General features: G+C 32.7%; 1 protein-coding gene across 3 annotated transcripts in view; it reads left to right on the forward strand.

Moving 5' to 3' along the window:
* Window positions 1-16,519, forward strand: part of satb1b (SATB homeobox 1b) — a 74,956-nt gene that overhangs the window by 42,717 nt on the left and 15,720 nt on the right. For all 3 annotated transcript variants that reach the window (XM_073847418.1, XM_073847420.1, XM_073847419.1), the window contains exons 9-11: window positions 690-902; window positions 7,004-7,075; window positions 8,513-8,668. In XM_073847418.1, coding sequence (XP_073703519.1) covers window positions 690-902; window positions 7,004-7,075; window positions 8,513-8,668 — 441 coding nt within the window. The remainder of the gene's footprint in view (window positions 1-689; window positions 903-7,003; window positions 7,076-8,512; window positions 8,669-16,519) is intronic.

Below are 16,519 nucleotides of genomic sequence, written 5' to 3' on the forward strand. Positions count from 1 at the left end.
CCAGTCATAAGGTAAAATTTTACAAAACTGAGATTTATACATCATATGAAGGCTTTCTATTGATGTATATATATATATAATTTTTTTTAATAAAATATAAATAAACAAGAAAGAAAACCTATTTAAATCTTGAGTTAAATTAATTTTCCTACTCAGTTGAATTTTGAAATATTATTACAGTTGAAAATATTTGAATATATGTTAAAATATAATTTATTCCTGTAATCATAGCTGAATTTTCAGCGTCATTACTCCAGTCTTCAGTGTCACGTGATCCTTCAGAAATCATTTAATATGCCGATTTGATGTTGCTTCATGCTTCATGTAATTTTTATAATTTTTTTGTAACATTATAAATGTCTTTACTGTCCCGTTTTGATCAGTTGAATGCATCATTGCTTCTATTTGGATAGTAGTAAACAGAAAACATGATGAGTGTGTTGTAGAAACATTAGAAACAATTATGTCCACTTGCAGTCACATTGTCCTTTTTTTGCTGGCTTTAAGAAGTCTTTGTAGTTTAACTCACATTACTGTATAATGTAACTTATTTGTAAAGAAAAGAAAAAATTCTATGGGACAACTAAAGTGGGCGGAGCTTATCGACAGGTCATGTGTTGAGTGCAGAGAAAGTTTTAATTGTTGCACAAGCTAAGAGGATGATGCATTTATTTCTGCATCTCTCCCAGGGTCTTCTGTCTGAGATTCTTAGAAAAGAAGAAGACCCCAAGACAGCGTCTCAGTCGCTCCTGGTCAACCTGCGAGCGATGCAAAACTTCCTGCAGTTACCGGAAGCGGAGCGCGATCGCATTTACCAGGACGAGAGGGAGCGCAGCTTGACCGCGGCCTCTGCTATGGGCCCCGCGCCCCTCATCAGCACCCCTCCCACACGCCCTGTACAGGTAACAAGCTCCAATCACACAAATGGGCACTAAAAGATAAACCTTTTTGTGCTTTGTGGAGTAAACGGTGTGCTGTAGAGTTGCAACCTTTGATGCATTGCAAAAGCTTTTTTTCTGTTGTCATACAGTTAAAATATCTATGCATGCTTAAAACGAGATCAGTTTATTTGGATGAATTTTACTTACAGTAACAAAGACAGAGAGAATATATCATGGATTAGGTTCATTTTTCTTTCTCTGTTGGCAAATGTTTTTTTCTTGTTTTATGCATAAATCTTACAGATTTAAATAGGTTCTCTGTCTTGTTTATTTATATTTTATATATAAAAAAAGAATGCATCTAGAGTTAGATTAATTTTCTTACTCTTGTTGGCATGTTATGTTTTATGCTTAAATATAATAGATTAAAATACATTTTATAAAAACTAAAAGCTAATAAAACATTAACTAAAATGGAAACAGAATCTGAAAAGTTATGCACAGTGAATATATTTGGAATTAGGTTAATTTTCCTTACTCTGTTGGCAAATGTTTTATGCATTAATCTAACAGACCTAAATAGGTTCTCTGTCGTATTTATTTATATTTTAGAATTTTGCAATTTTTTTTGCAAAGCAAAAATGCTGATTTTCTATGTATTTTTTATTTTTTGGAACAATATGCACTGATAATTCATTTACAGTAAGACCACACACGTGCATTAATAAAGTAAATGGGGTCATGTTGAATTGAAATAGATGCTTATGTAAATGCAGGTGGAACCAAACACTCAGACTCAGTTTCAGCACAAATATTTAGCGTGCTCTCACTCTCTAACATAATGAGTGATTAGCTAAGGTATGTTTTTCATCAGTCATCGTCAGAGCATTTGCTTTGCACAGACTAGAATTTACTGCCTAAATTCCTGAGGACCCCCACCAACTGCTGGAAAAATGACTTTTAATGTCAGAATTACCTGCAGCAGTTTTACTCACATGAAGAGTTTGTACTAGTAAGATTGTTCTAGTAATGAAAGACTGGGGAAACCTGTTTGGTAAAGGTCATTATTTTTCCAGTTGTACTTGGTTGGGCCAGTGGCCTAGAAATGATGCACTGTGGCTTTAAATGACAGTGTATTATAGTATTATGTTGGTCAGGAGCTCACACATGATGGTTTATACTAACACACAACCACAAGGACACTATTATAACCTCACAACTAGATCTCTGTATTTACAAATTGTGACTGACATGCAATTAGCTGCAGATGCATTGATGCAGAATCAGAGTAAACAATGCATTTTCAAATGCCTTAAAGTCAGGCAGTACTGGCAAAACCTTTTTTGGGGGAGGGCAATAGTCAATTTTACAACAGACTGAACATGCAATATAGATTATACTCTTAAAATGTTACAACTTTAATTTCTACAATTTATCAACGATTTAAATTCTCCAAACATTTCGACTTCATTCTCGTAATTTAGATTTTATTCTCGAAACATTTTGACTTTATTCTCAAAACATTTAGACTTTATTCTCGTAATTTCGACTTTATTCTTCAAACATTTTGACTTTATTCTCGAAACATTTTGATTTTATTCTCATAATTTTTACTTTATTCTTGTAATTTCGACTTTAAGCCGAAATGTTTTGAGAAAAAAGTCGAAATGTTTCAAGAATAATTCCCGAAACATTTCGACTTTATTCCTGAAACATTTAGACGTTATTCTTGAAACGTGTAGATTTTTTTTTCAAAACATTTCGACTTTATTCCCGAAAAATTTAGACTTTTTTCTCAAAACATTTCGACTTTATTCTCAAAACATTTTTGATTTTTTTTCTTGAAACATTTCGACTTTATTCTTGAAATATTTTGACTTTATCCTCAAAATATTTTGACTTTAATCTCATAATTTTGGATTTAAGAATTTTTTTTTTAAATGGCACTAAAACACGGCGCACAATTTTGAGATTTTAGTCTATTTTGCTTATGTACTGTGATAATAAATTTTAAATGTTTATTTATTACATTTCATATATTTGCGGCTGTAAATTTTAATTACAATTCATGTCTTTAAATGTTCTTTTCTCAAACTGAGCCAGAAATCTCCCCTTCAGTAGTACCTACTGTACATACAATAAACATTTATTAAATTTTATTCTTATTTATGTTTCTAGGCATACAATGCACACATACAACATTTTATGCCTTGAAACATGGTGAAAATGTTTGTTTGTTTCTGGCTGTTTGCAATATTTTCAGATTTTTTTTTTACCTCTCTGTATAAATCTTTAACTCAAATGTCACCTTTTTTAACCTGTCAACAGATTAAAACAATTTTGAAACTGGATTTATCCAGTGTTCAAATTTCTGTTGTGCAATTTTATGCAAATGAATGTATACTTAATTATATAATGGCTCTTTTGTATATTTAAGCAGTATATTTCAGCTAACTTGTAAGACAGGTTTGATTTATCCTGTGTTTGGCTCATTGTAAATTTGGCTTGTACATTTGTACATTTTATGCGTTTAGAACCCACTTTTATTCAAATATTAAATGCACCACCTTTATTTTTACTATCCCGTACCATTATTGCCAATTACCAATGCAAAAGTGTCGGTACATCAATGCATGTGTACTTTGGAGGAAGCGTTTAGTGCAGGAAAGATCTAAGGAAGCATTTCTTTCACTCCCAGCCCTTCTAGAGCACCGAACTCTTGAAGCAGGGCCGGAAAGGTATGCAGAGCCTCCTTCAAACGCAGTTGAGTGTGTCTTAGTGGATTGGACACAAAGCCTTCCTGTGTGTGATGGACTGAGGAGGCTCTTTTATACAGGAGAAAAACTCCCTCACACACACAGAATGTGTAAAGACCGAAATGTCATCAGTGTTCACTCAAGTGTGCACGCATTTGTGTGTGCGCTTGCGTGCATCATGTCCTTGTGTGTGTGTGTGTGTGTGTGCAAACCAGATGCTGCTTTCCTGTTCAGATCCCATTATCAGATGGTTCTGTAACCTGATTATTCAGCAACTGCGCCTAATTCGTCAGTCTCGAACAGTGCTCGGCAAAAGTCTCCATTATCTGATGATATTTGTACAAATTGGTGAAATTTTGAATCAAAGGGCATATCGATGCACTGCTTGACACACATAATGGCTGTGTTCCAAATCCTAGTGTGCTTCCTTGCTGCATAGGCAGCCTCCTAACTGAAATAGAGCCTCATTATTATTAAATATCATATTCTTGATATTAAGCTGTTTCTGTGAGTCCTTAAAATCTTCATCCCAGTAAGAAGAAGCGGCCGCTCGGACGCAACAATATTCAAATAAATTCCGGGGCCTGGAAACTTCTCCTGGCGCTCTCAATCGGGGCCATTTGCACACGCAATACAGGTTATGCTCTCAAAATATTACTTTAATTTCTACAATTTATCTGCAATTTAAATTCTCGAAACATTTCCACTTTATTCTCGTAATTTCTACCTTATTCTCATAATTTCAACTTTATTCTCGAAACATTTCGACTTTATTCTCATAATTTTGACTTGAAACATTTACTTTATTCTCGTAATTTCAACTTTATTCTCGAAACATGTCGACTTTATTCCTGTAATGTTGGCTTGAAACTTTTTGACTTTATTCTCAAAACATTTCAACTGTTTTCTCGTAATTTCAACTTTATTCTCGAAACATTTCGACTTTATTCTCGTAATTTCAACTTTATTCTTGAAACATTTAGACCTTATTCTCATAATTTTAGATTTTATTCTCATAATTTCAACCTTATTCTCAAAACATTTCGACTTTATTCTTATAATTTTGACTTGAAACATTTTGACTATTCTTGAAACTTTTACTTTATTCTCGTAATTTCGACTTTATTCTCGTAATTTCAACTTTATTCTCGAAACATTTCGACTTTATTCTCATTATTTTGATTTGAAACATTTAGACTTTATTCTCATAATTTTGACTAGAAACATTTTGACTATTCTTGAAACATTTACTTTATTCTCGTAATTTCAACTTTATTCTCGAAACATTTCAACTTTATTCTCATTATTTTGATTTGAAACATTTTGACTTTATTCTTGAAATATTTAGACTTTATTCTCATAATTTTGACTAGAAACATTTTGACTATTCTTGAAACATTTACTTTATTCTCGTAATTTCGAATTTATTCCCGTAATTTCAACTTTATTCTCGAAACATTTCAACTTTATTCTCATTATTTTGACTTGAAACATTTCGACTTTATTCTTGAAACATTTTAACTTTATTCCCATAATTTCAGCTTTATTCCCAGAATTTCAACTTTATTCTCGAAACATTTAGACTTTATTCTCATTATTTTGACTTGAAACATTTCGACTTTATTCTTGAAACATTTTAACTTTATTCCCATAATTTCAGCTTTATTCCCAGAATTTCAACTTTATTCTCGAAACATTTAGACTCTATTCTCATTATTTTGACTTGAAACATTTCGACTTTATTCTTGAAACATTTTAACTTTATTCCCATAATTTCAGCTTTATTCCCAGAATTTCAACTTTATTCTCGAAACATTTAGACTTTATTCTCATTATTTTGACTTGAAACATTTCGACTTTATTCTTGAAACATTTTAACTTTATTCCCATAATTTCAGCTTTATTCCCAGAATTTCAACTTTATTCTCGAAACATTTAGACTTTATTCTCATTATTTTGACTTGAAACATTTCGACTTTATTCTTGAAACATTTTAACTTTATTCCCATAATTTCAGCTTTATTCCCAGAATTTCAACTTTATTCTCGAAACATTTAGACTTTATTCTCATTATTTTGACTTGAAACATTTCGACTTTATTCTTGAAACATTTTAACTTTATTCCCATAATTTCAGCTTTATTCCCAGAATTTCAACTTTATTCTCGAAACATTTAGACTTTATTCTCATTATTTTGACTTGAAACATTTCGACTTTATTCTTGAAACATTTTAACTTTATTCCCATAATTTCAGCTTTATTCCCAGAATTTCAACTTTATTCTCGAAACATTTAGACTTTATTCTCATTATTTTGACTTGAAACATTTCGACTTTATTCTTGAAACATTTTAACTTTATTCCCATAATTTCAGCTTTATTCCCAGAATTTCAACTTTATTCTCGAAACATTTAGACTTTATTCTCATTATTTTGACTTGAAACATTTCGACTTTATTCTTGAAACATTTTAACTTTATTCCCATAATTTCAGCTTTATTCCCAGAATTTCAACTTTATTCTCGAAACATTTAGACTTTATTCTCACAATTCGGACTTGAAACATTTTGAATTTATTCTCATAATTTCGACTTTATTCTCAAAACATTTCGACTTTATTCTCAAAACATTTCAACTTTATTCTCAAAACATTTCGACGTTATTCTCGTAATTTAGACTTTATTCTCAAAACATTTGAATATAGAGCTTAATTAGTAACTGATCTGGAACATTCTACATAGGCAGCAAAAAGCATACTAAGTGATACAAAATTTTATTTTAATTTATTATAATTAATGTTACTTTTTATTAGTACTTTCTTGGTATGTAATGAATTATAAATATTAAATATTTATTCAGGTCCAGGTAGAGGAAAGTGTTTTGATGCATGGCAGCTTGATGCTGACAGATATGAGTGAGATGTTCGCAGGATTTTCTGCTGTAAATCAGCAGGGTGGCACGTCTTGCAGCGCTGCAAGGCTTTTATGACGCCCATAAAAACAGATGTGAAGGTATGTTTCCCACATACGTTAATGGATCGTCAGACAGTGTGTGCAAGTTTGTGCACGCTCATCCCTTTATAATTAGATATGGTCACAAAATAACTCAGCCTAGACACTGATGCTTCACATGTAAATGACTGCTGTAGGTGCCGCTGACAGCCTCTTCACCCGCTCGGCGGTGGCAGTTTGGAGACCCTTCATGTTGGAAAAAAAGTTATGGCCATGTTTGCAAGCCGTTTTACTGCGGAAATCAACGCTGCTGTGATGGAAATCTGATCATGTGCTACTAGGGTGTTCTGATCAGTCTGATTAAGTGTTGTTTTAACCTAATGTTTTTAAACATTTGTGTGTATGTGTGTTCACAGCCTAGAAGAGAGGAGTGTAACAATGTGAGACCAGAAGACTGGAATCCCAGAATTCCAGTGGGCATCTCTCCTGTGAGTGCACATATGGTACATTTTTTTATGCAAAAAGTGATGCATGGTTTTGTCCTTGGTTATAAACATATGTACATGTATATCATTAGTATTTTTTTAATTATTAATCATTTTAAAATATTAGTAATAATTATAATTAAAAATGTTGTTGTTGTTGTTTTATTGTTATTTCATATACACTACTGGCCAAAAGTTTGGGATCTGTAAGACTTGTAATGTTTTTTTTTTTTTTTTTAAGAAGTCTCTTATGCTCATCAAGGCTGCATTTATTTAATCAAAAATATCTTATAATTGCAAAATGTTATTACAATAAAAAATCATTTATTTTAAAATATAATTTATTCCTGTGATGCAAAGCTGAATTTTCATTAGCTGTTACTCCAGTCTTCAGTGTCACATGATCCTTCAGAAATCATTCTAATTTGCTGATTTATTATTAGAATGATGCCAAATATTTTTTTGGAACCTTTGATTCTTTTTTTCAGGATTCTTTGATGAATAGCAAGTTAAAAAGAACAGCATTTATTCAAAATATAAATCTTTTCTAACAATGTAAACCTATGCTATCACTTTTTATTAATTGAACACATCCTTTGTTAAGAAAACTATTAATTTCTTTCAAAAAAAGAAAGAATAAAAATGTCCCCAAACTTTTGAACAGCAGTGTATATTGTTAGAAAACCTTTCCATTTTAAATAAATGCTGTCCTTTTGAATCTTTTATTGATCAAAGAATACTGAAAAAAATATCACAGGTTACAAAAAAATAAAATGTTTCCAACATTGATAATAAATCAGCATATTAGAATGATTTCTGAAGGATCATGTGACACTGAAGACTGGAGTAATGATACTGAAAATTCAACTTTAATTACAGATATAGATTGAAAACATTGTTTTACATCCTAATAATATTTTACAATATTACAACGTTTCTGTATTTTTGATCAAATGAACACAGCCTTTAAAAAAAAAAAAAAAAAAAAAAAAAAAATCTTACTGATCCCAAACTTTTGAGCAGAAGTGTATGTTTTTGAAGAAGTCTCTTCTGCTAAACCAAGGTTGCATTTTATTTCTAGTTTCTATTTTCATAAATGTTCTGATTTAATACATTTCTGTGATGCAAAGCTGAATTTTCAGCATCATTTAGTCTTCAGTGTCACATGATCGTTCAGAAAACATTTCTGATTATCAATGTTGAAAACAAATGACTTTCATATTTTTGTGGAATTTTGGGGGGTTTCTTTGAGTCATTAAAGCACCTTGCTGAAAAAAAGTAATAGTTTCTATTAAAATTAAATATTAAAAATATTTTTTGATGTGTAAAGTAATGCATATTTTTTTTTATTATTGTAAATTTTACTGTCTTGTTTGATAGGTGCATTAAAATTGGAGTCTAACTTTTTTTTTCTTGTTACATGATTTCTCCTCTGCTCAGGTGAAGCCCAGCCCTCTGACCTCAGAGTGGAACGGTAAATCAGAGAACTGCGTCTTAAACATCAACTCGTCCATCTACGACGAGATCCAGCAGGAGATGAAGAGGGCCAAAGTGTCCCAGGCCATGTTCGCCAAAGTCGCCGCCTCAAAGAGCCAGGTACGCCCCGCTTCGACTCCGACTTTCACTAGCCTGTCACGCTTGAAGCGCTTGTCTGGTTGACAAAACATTGTCAAACATTTTTGTGTACAGTCTACATAAAGCTCAGATAGCGAGATAAAAGCATAAAAGAAGAGCTTTGTTAAGCCTCGCAGGTAGCGCAGGCCCGTAATGGCTTGCGCCGCTTTATTGTGGGTTTGCGAACAGCAGACAGTGTTGCAACATAAAACAAATGTGTTTATATAATTCAGCTGTGCATCGACCACACCGTTATCTGGCAAAGCGAACAGCCTTCTGCTGAATACAGGCCTCTGTGAGAGACATTACCGTCTGTTTTAGCCTATTAAAACTAATTAAAGAAACGCAAGGCGAGCCCCATTATTAAAGGTTTCACATATCTATGTGCACACTTAAAGATTTTCACAATTACATCTGATGTGGGGAAAAATGCGAATAAAAGCCCTAAATTATCTAGAAATATCAGCAGGTTTTTGCTGATTGCACTGATTACGGTGCCAGATACTTTTGTTTAACCAAATTACAGTTTGATGCACAAACCACTGTTTTTGTCGAAGGGAGTTCAAAGCCGAGAAGGGTGGAGGAGAGAAAAGACAAACCGGGGCATTTATTCGCGTAAGATTCTCGTGCAAAATGATGGTTTGAGAGAAAAGAGCCCCCTCTCTGTCTCTCTCTGCAGCCCTGCCTGAGCTTGTGTGCTCCATTCATGGCTGGTGTGAATGTGAATTGAGCAGCAGATAAGAACTGTGCTAATTACGCAGCTGAAAAAGGGGCCTGGGAGAGCACTTATCTCCGGCTCCATCTCGTAATGTGCGCTCCCCGGGCAGCTGGTACCCCCTCCTTCCTGTTCCCAGCCCCCTCCGCGGGGCCCACGGGGCCCGCTGGCTGAATGTCCGGCCGGTGCCGAGCGCCTGGCGGTGCTGGTGCCGACGCCGAGCGATCGTAGTTACGAAACGGCCGCTGCGGTGTCGTAATTGGCGTTGGGGAAACTCTTTTCCAATTGAGGCGTGACGATTGAAGTCAATTGGTATCGGCCGTAATTACTGGACGATTTCATTGTGATCGACCAGTCACATTTTGAATGCTTATATTAAAGAAAAGTGTCTTAGTCTTGCCTGAAAATACTAGTTTTGTCATTTTATGAGGCGACAGGCCACAGCTACATTTCTTATTATCTATGTTGAAAACATTTGTGCTGCTTAATATTTTTGTGTAAACAATGATCTTTTTTTTTTTTTTTTGGAATTCTTTGAATAGAAGGTCCAAAAGAACAGCGTGTATTTGAAATAGAATTTTTTGTAGCATTATGAGTGTCTTCAATGTCACTTTTGATCAATGTAATGCATCCTTGCTAAAAAAATTATATTCATTAAAGCAACACTAAGTAACTTTTCCCTCAACGCTCCCTCTACAGGTTGGAAGCGGAATTGTCAACACTAAAGAGTTGTCTTTACCTTAAAATAGTGTTTCCGAACTCGTGTCAGTAGTTCATCAACTCATAACAGGGTGAAACGGCACTTTCGTATTCGCTTTGCGACCCTCTATGGGCCATAACAGCACTATGTAAGTTTGGGTCGTCGGGTCGCGGTTTTGTAGTTCAAATGAGACTACAAATGCGACTTGCTTTACGGCAGGCTTCACAAAAGGTTTTCATACTTTTATAAAGTCATACAACATACTCTACCTTGTCACTGGACATTTCATTTCCAAAGCCGGTCCTGGATAGCCTCCAAACAAATAACGTGCATGTGACGCGACGGCAGGCTAAATTATTTACGACAGCGGTAATGGACAATTCCGCTTCCAACCTGTAGAGGGAGCGTTGAGGGAAAAGTTACTTAGTGTTGCTTTAAATAAATAATATTTTTGTCAGAATGTAAAATAGCAAAGAAATTAATTACTTTACAGTACTTTGGCCTGTTATAAACTATAGAAAATACTTTCTGATTGAAGTAAATTATCATTTCTGAACCAAATAGGGTGACAAACTGGTTAAAACTTACAATAAGTTCCTGTTAGTTAGTGTTAGTTAATGCATTAAGTAAAACTCAGAAGTTTTCACCACAATCTGCCAAAATAAAAGTTTGGCTTAATTTGAAGAAATTATAACAGAAATATATTGTACAGTGGAATGTACTTCTCACAACACCTTAGTTATAACAACACCTTAATTTATACAATTAAAAAATTGACCATTTAAAAAATATATGTTTCATTTGATTAATCATAATTTAATTTGATTGCATTTTAAAATATCAATTAAATTGTTACAATTTTATACATTAATCAGATTATCTCTGTTTTCGATTAATATATTTGTATTAAATCATAAATGCAGAATTCAGAAAAATGTAAATGGAAAACAGAATTTGGGGGAAAAAATAAAACCAGATTTTATGATTTCAAAGGATTTTAAAAGAGCAATTAAAATTTTTAAAGTTTTATGCATTAATATGATTACTGGTATTTTGACAGAATTAAACAGAATTAAAACAAATAAATAAAAATTGAAAACAATTTAAGGGAGGGGAAAAAAAGTAAAAATATCATTTAAAATTAAGTTTTATGCATTCATATAATTACCACTGTTTTTAATAATAAAGTTGCATTAAATCATAAAACACAGAATTTCAGAAAACATTGAAACCGAAAACACAGAACTTGGGAAAAAATAAAACTGAATTTGAGGGAGAAAAAAATTTTTTTTTATTTGATTACATTTTAAAATATCAATTAATCGTTAAAGTTTTATGCATTCATATGATTACCACTGTTTTTAATAATGAATTTGTATTCAATCATAAAACACAGAATTTAGAAAAAAAAATTAAAGCAAAAACACAGAATTTGAGAAAAAAATAAAACAAATTTTTGGAAAAATATTATTTTATTTGATTACATTTTAAAATATCAATTAATTGTTAAAGTTTTATGCATTCATATGATTACCACTGTTTTTAATAATAAATTTGTATTAAATAAAAAAACACAGGATTTAGAAAACATTTAAACCGAAAACACAGAATTTGGGAAAAAAAATAAAACAAATTTTGGGAAAAAATAAACTGACTTCCTCATTTTATTTGATTAATCAGAATTGCATTTGATATACATTTACAAGGCAAAAAATTAAATAAAAAATACATTTGGGGGAAAAAAACTAAATAAAACCAGCTATCTGATTTTACATTTTAATGTTAGCTAAAGTCCATGAAATAATATTAACAGATACAACTTTTGATTTTAAAATGAATAAATTTGCATTAAATAATAAAACACAGAATTTAGAAAAAATTTAAACCGAAAACAAAGCAAAAAATAAAATAAAAATACATTTGGGGGGAAAAAAACTAAATAAAACCAGCTATCAGTTTTTTTTTTATTGCCCTAATGTTAGCTAAAGTCCATGAAATAATATTAACAGATACAACTTTTGATTTTAAGATTAATAAATGCTTTCAAAGTATTTTTCATAATTACTTCAAATACAGTTAACTAATGTCAACAAATGGACTCAAATTATAAAGTAGAGCCCAAAAGTGTGTGTGTGTGTGTGTGTGTGTGTGTGTTTGTTTGTGTCTGTCCCTCTCGCCCCCTGCCTGGCTGAAGGACCTCGGGGTCCTGGACGGAGTGTGGTGGGAGGCGTTTTGCCGTATGGTTATCTTCCGTGGCGTGTCGGATTAATTGGCGCGTCCATCAGTGCAGGAATCCTCGTGCGTGGCGGAGGTAGACTGCAGCAGCACTGGCCGCAGCACACGCTAGAGATCTGGCACAGGCCGTGGGTTTGGCTTCCGCAGCCACGGGGCTCCAGGCTCGGCCCAGCTCTGCCCTCGACGAGAGCCATGGAGATGGGAGGTGTTGAGGGGGAGGCGCAGCGCTCATCCCCTGGGCTTTCAAAGCCGTAAACAGTAGTTCGAGGGGGTTAAAGAGAACCGTCGCATGTCTGTGTGTGTGTGTGTGTGTGAGAGAGAGTGTGTACCTGCTTACTCATGTGGCCATGTGTACGGCTGTGGTGCAAATGTGTGTGTGTGTGCTGTTTATTGGGGGATGGGCACTGGATCAGAGCCATGCCGTCCCCCTCTCTGGGCACACATCCATACAGGACGTGAGTGCCAGGCTTTATCTATTTGGTGGCACTTTCATATTCCGAGTAGCATTTCAATTAATTTCTCCTCCTGCACCACAGAAAAACCAGCGTTTTTGCAGCTTGTAAACTGAAAAAGAAACATATAAACTGTTTATTTGCGCGCTCTCGTTGACGTCCAATGTAGAGTTTGTGAAAGCGTGACATTTTGGAGGTGAAACGCAAGCTGTTGTGGTTCCTAGTGGTGAATTTCCGTTCTTCTCTCCTTCAGTGCAGGATATTTTTGTCTGTTTTGTCATTTAAGGTATCATTCATATGGCACAATTTATGAACTTAAGTTTAAGGTCAACATGAAGTGCTGTTCAAATCAGATTTTTCTTTTACAATATAATACATTTCTGTCTTTTACGCTCACCCAGGCTGCATTTATTTATCCAATAATACAGTAAAAACAGTAATATTGTGAAATATTATTACAATTTAAAAATAACCTCTTTCTATTAGAATATGTTTTTAAAATGTCATTTATTCCTGTGATGCGAAGCTGAATTTTTAGCAACTATTACTCCAGTCTTCAGTGTCACATGATCCTTCAGAAATCATTCTAATATGCTGATTATTAATTTTTGTCAATGTTGAAAACAGCTTAACATTTTTGAAACCTTGATACATTATTTTCAGGATTCTTTGATAAATAGAAAAGATATGGTATTTTTTAAGATAGTTAATTTAATTTATTTTTTTTTTTTTAAGAAGACTTTTATGCTTACCAATGCTGCATTTATTTGCCCCGAAAATACAGTAAAATTATGAAATAATATTACAATTTAAAATAACCGCTTTCTATTAGAATATGTTTTAAAATGTAATTTATTTCTGTGATGCAAAGCAGAAATTTTAGCAACTTTTACTCCAGTCTTCAGTGTCACATAAGCATTAATATGCTGATTTGTTGCTCAAGAAACTTAAAAAAAAAAAGAATTATTGTCAATGTTGAAAACAGCTTAATATTTCTGTTTCTGAAACCATAATGCATTATTTTCAGAACTCTTTGATTAAAAAAAAAAAAAAAAAAATATATATATATATATATATGCTGTACTGTCACTTTTGATCAGTTTAATTGAATGGTAGTGTGTACCAAGTAAAATTTTTATTTAATCATCATTTAATAATCATTGTTAATTCTAATAATGTATTAAAATATAAAATAATTCAAATTAAGATAGTAAAGATAACGTATTTTTTAAGATAGTAAAGATACGGTTTTTTTTCCTGTTTGTTTTTAAAAGAAGGCTTTTATGCTCACCAAGGCTGCATTTATTTGCCCGAAAATACAGTAAAATTATGAAATAATATTACAATTTAAAATAACCGCTTTCTATTAGAATATGTTTTAAAATGTAATTTATTCCTTTGATGCAAAGCTGAATTTTTAACAACTATTACTACAGTTTTCAGAGTCACATAATCCTTCAGAAATCATTTTAATATGCTGATTTGCTACTCAAGAAACATTTTTAAATTATTGCCAATGTTGAAAACAGCGTAATATTACAATATTACAGCCTAATAAACCATGATATGTTATTTTCAACGGATTTTGAATGGTAGTTTATTCCAAGTATAATGTTGATTTAGCATTTAATAATCATTATTACTTCTAATAATGTATTCGAATATAAAATAATTTGATATAATTATCATAAAAAATATTTAAAAATTAATAATTCAAACACACACACACACACACACACACACACACAAATATTTAACAGATAATATGGAATAATGTGCACTGATGAATCATTTACAATAATGCCAGGAACACGTAATAATACGTAAATAGGATCAGTTTTGATTTCATATTGAGTAGATTTAGGGGTTTGTTGAAGTCCCTAACTGTAAATATGAGCTATAGTGAAAGTGACGTATGACTGAGTCAACACCACTAATACAGACATGACAGTGCTGAACTGCCATTCACAGAACTCTGCTGGGGCTGGGAGAATAGAGAGAAGAAGGGCATTATGGGAGTTGTGCTGACACCCTCTGATGGTGAATACAATCACGGCCCCTGTTGTCAGATGACAAGCCCTTTAAAACCCAGAGCCATTCCCTTAGAGTGACCTGACTCTCTCTCTCTCTCTCTGTGTGTCTATATGTCTCTCGCTCACTCCTGGAAGAGGCTGTGGTAATTAGCAGGGCTCTAATGAGACAGAATGTCAGTGATCTGCCGCAGTACAGGGGGGCAGGCGATAGGCCGGTGTGTGTATGAAGGGGGGTAGAGGAGGCTGTGCCATCTGTCACTGAGCGCCTGGCTCGCTGCTCTCTGGGGGGAACAGTGGGTCGGCAAAAAGTGAGAGAGATGTTAAAAATGTGCAGGGTAGACAGTGTACATCAATACAAAATTGCAATTGTAATTTCAACTGGTGGTCAACCGATATATCGCCTATTTGCAGATAATCAGCTATTTTGAGGCTGTTTTGTTGGTTGATTTAACAGGTTTGGTATGTCCTAATTGTTTCACAGCCTTGCCAACATAATCAACCCAGCATTTATTAAACATTCTAATCATAATTTGTTTCAAGTATTTTTGGAATTTAATAAAATTTTTTTTACCATTTTTAGTTTGTTTATTTATTTATTTATTTCCCAGTTTCTAAATTTTTTTTAATAAAATATCAGCATTATACAGTTTAGATTGATAGCAGCCATCAAAAATACTACCACTACACAAATTATAAAATTTTGGCCAGTTAACAATTATAAAAAAAAAAATACAGATATGTAAACATTATTTAAATAAGCATTACAAAAGCAATACATTTATAAAAATATTTATATATATACATTTATTCTATAAATTAAATATATATATTTATTTATTTATTTATTTATTTTTTAAGGAAGCTACATTTATTCAAACATTTACACTAGTAATAAACTAATGTATGTCGACCTGGCCTATCAATCGGACCAATAAATTTTGATATCATTTATTAACTTTTTCTTTTTTTTTTAAATATAAAAAAAATTGAATTTTGTTTGAATACTGTGTAAGATAAGTGTTTTTTTTGTAGCTTATTTGCTGTAAATGCTACATTCATTGAAACATTTACACTAGTAATAAACTAATATATGTCGACCTGGCCTATCAATCGGACCAATAAATTTTGATATTATTTATTAAAACTTTCTTCTTTTTTTTTTTTTTTTTTTAAATGTGAATTTTATTTGAATATTGTGTAAAATAAGTGTTTTTTTTTTGTTTTTTTTGCTTATTTGCTGTAATTTCATTGTTTATATGAAATTTATTGTTTCATAGACCTGCAGTCTAAGTAACAGCAAAAAACAGACAAACAATATTGATGACATCAACCTGCACTCAGGGGTGTCGAGCAGATTTTTGTCTAGTAAAATGAGATTAAGACCTTCCCTCCCCCTAATACCACCTGTCTTTGACTAGCAAATAGGTCATGATGTAAACTATAATCTTACTTGCTGTTCATTTCATAATAGTTGTTCCTGTGGGCGGAGCCTCGGAGGAGCAGGTGTGGCCTAAATCACATTATTTAGCCTATATTTCCAGACCAGGTCTAGACGCATCGTCTGCCATCATGCATCTGCATTTACTTTCACAAAGCCGGATGCAAACGAAATTACACTCCTTTTCCTGTTCCGACATCCCCTATAATTTTACAGAGAATATATATTTTTCATTATCGTGCTTCATTTTGAAGAGTTGT

Source organism: Garra rufa, chromosome 9 (genome assembly GCF_049309525.1).
Source record: "Garra rufa chromosome 9, GarRuf1.0, whole genome shotgun sequence".
Taxonomy (NCBI): domain Eukaryota; kingdom Metazoa; phylum Chordata; class Actinopteri; order Cypriniformes; family Cyprinidae; genus Garra; species Garra rufa.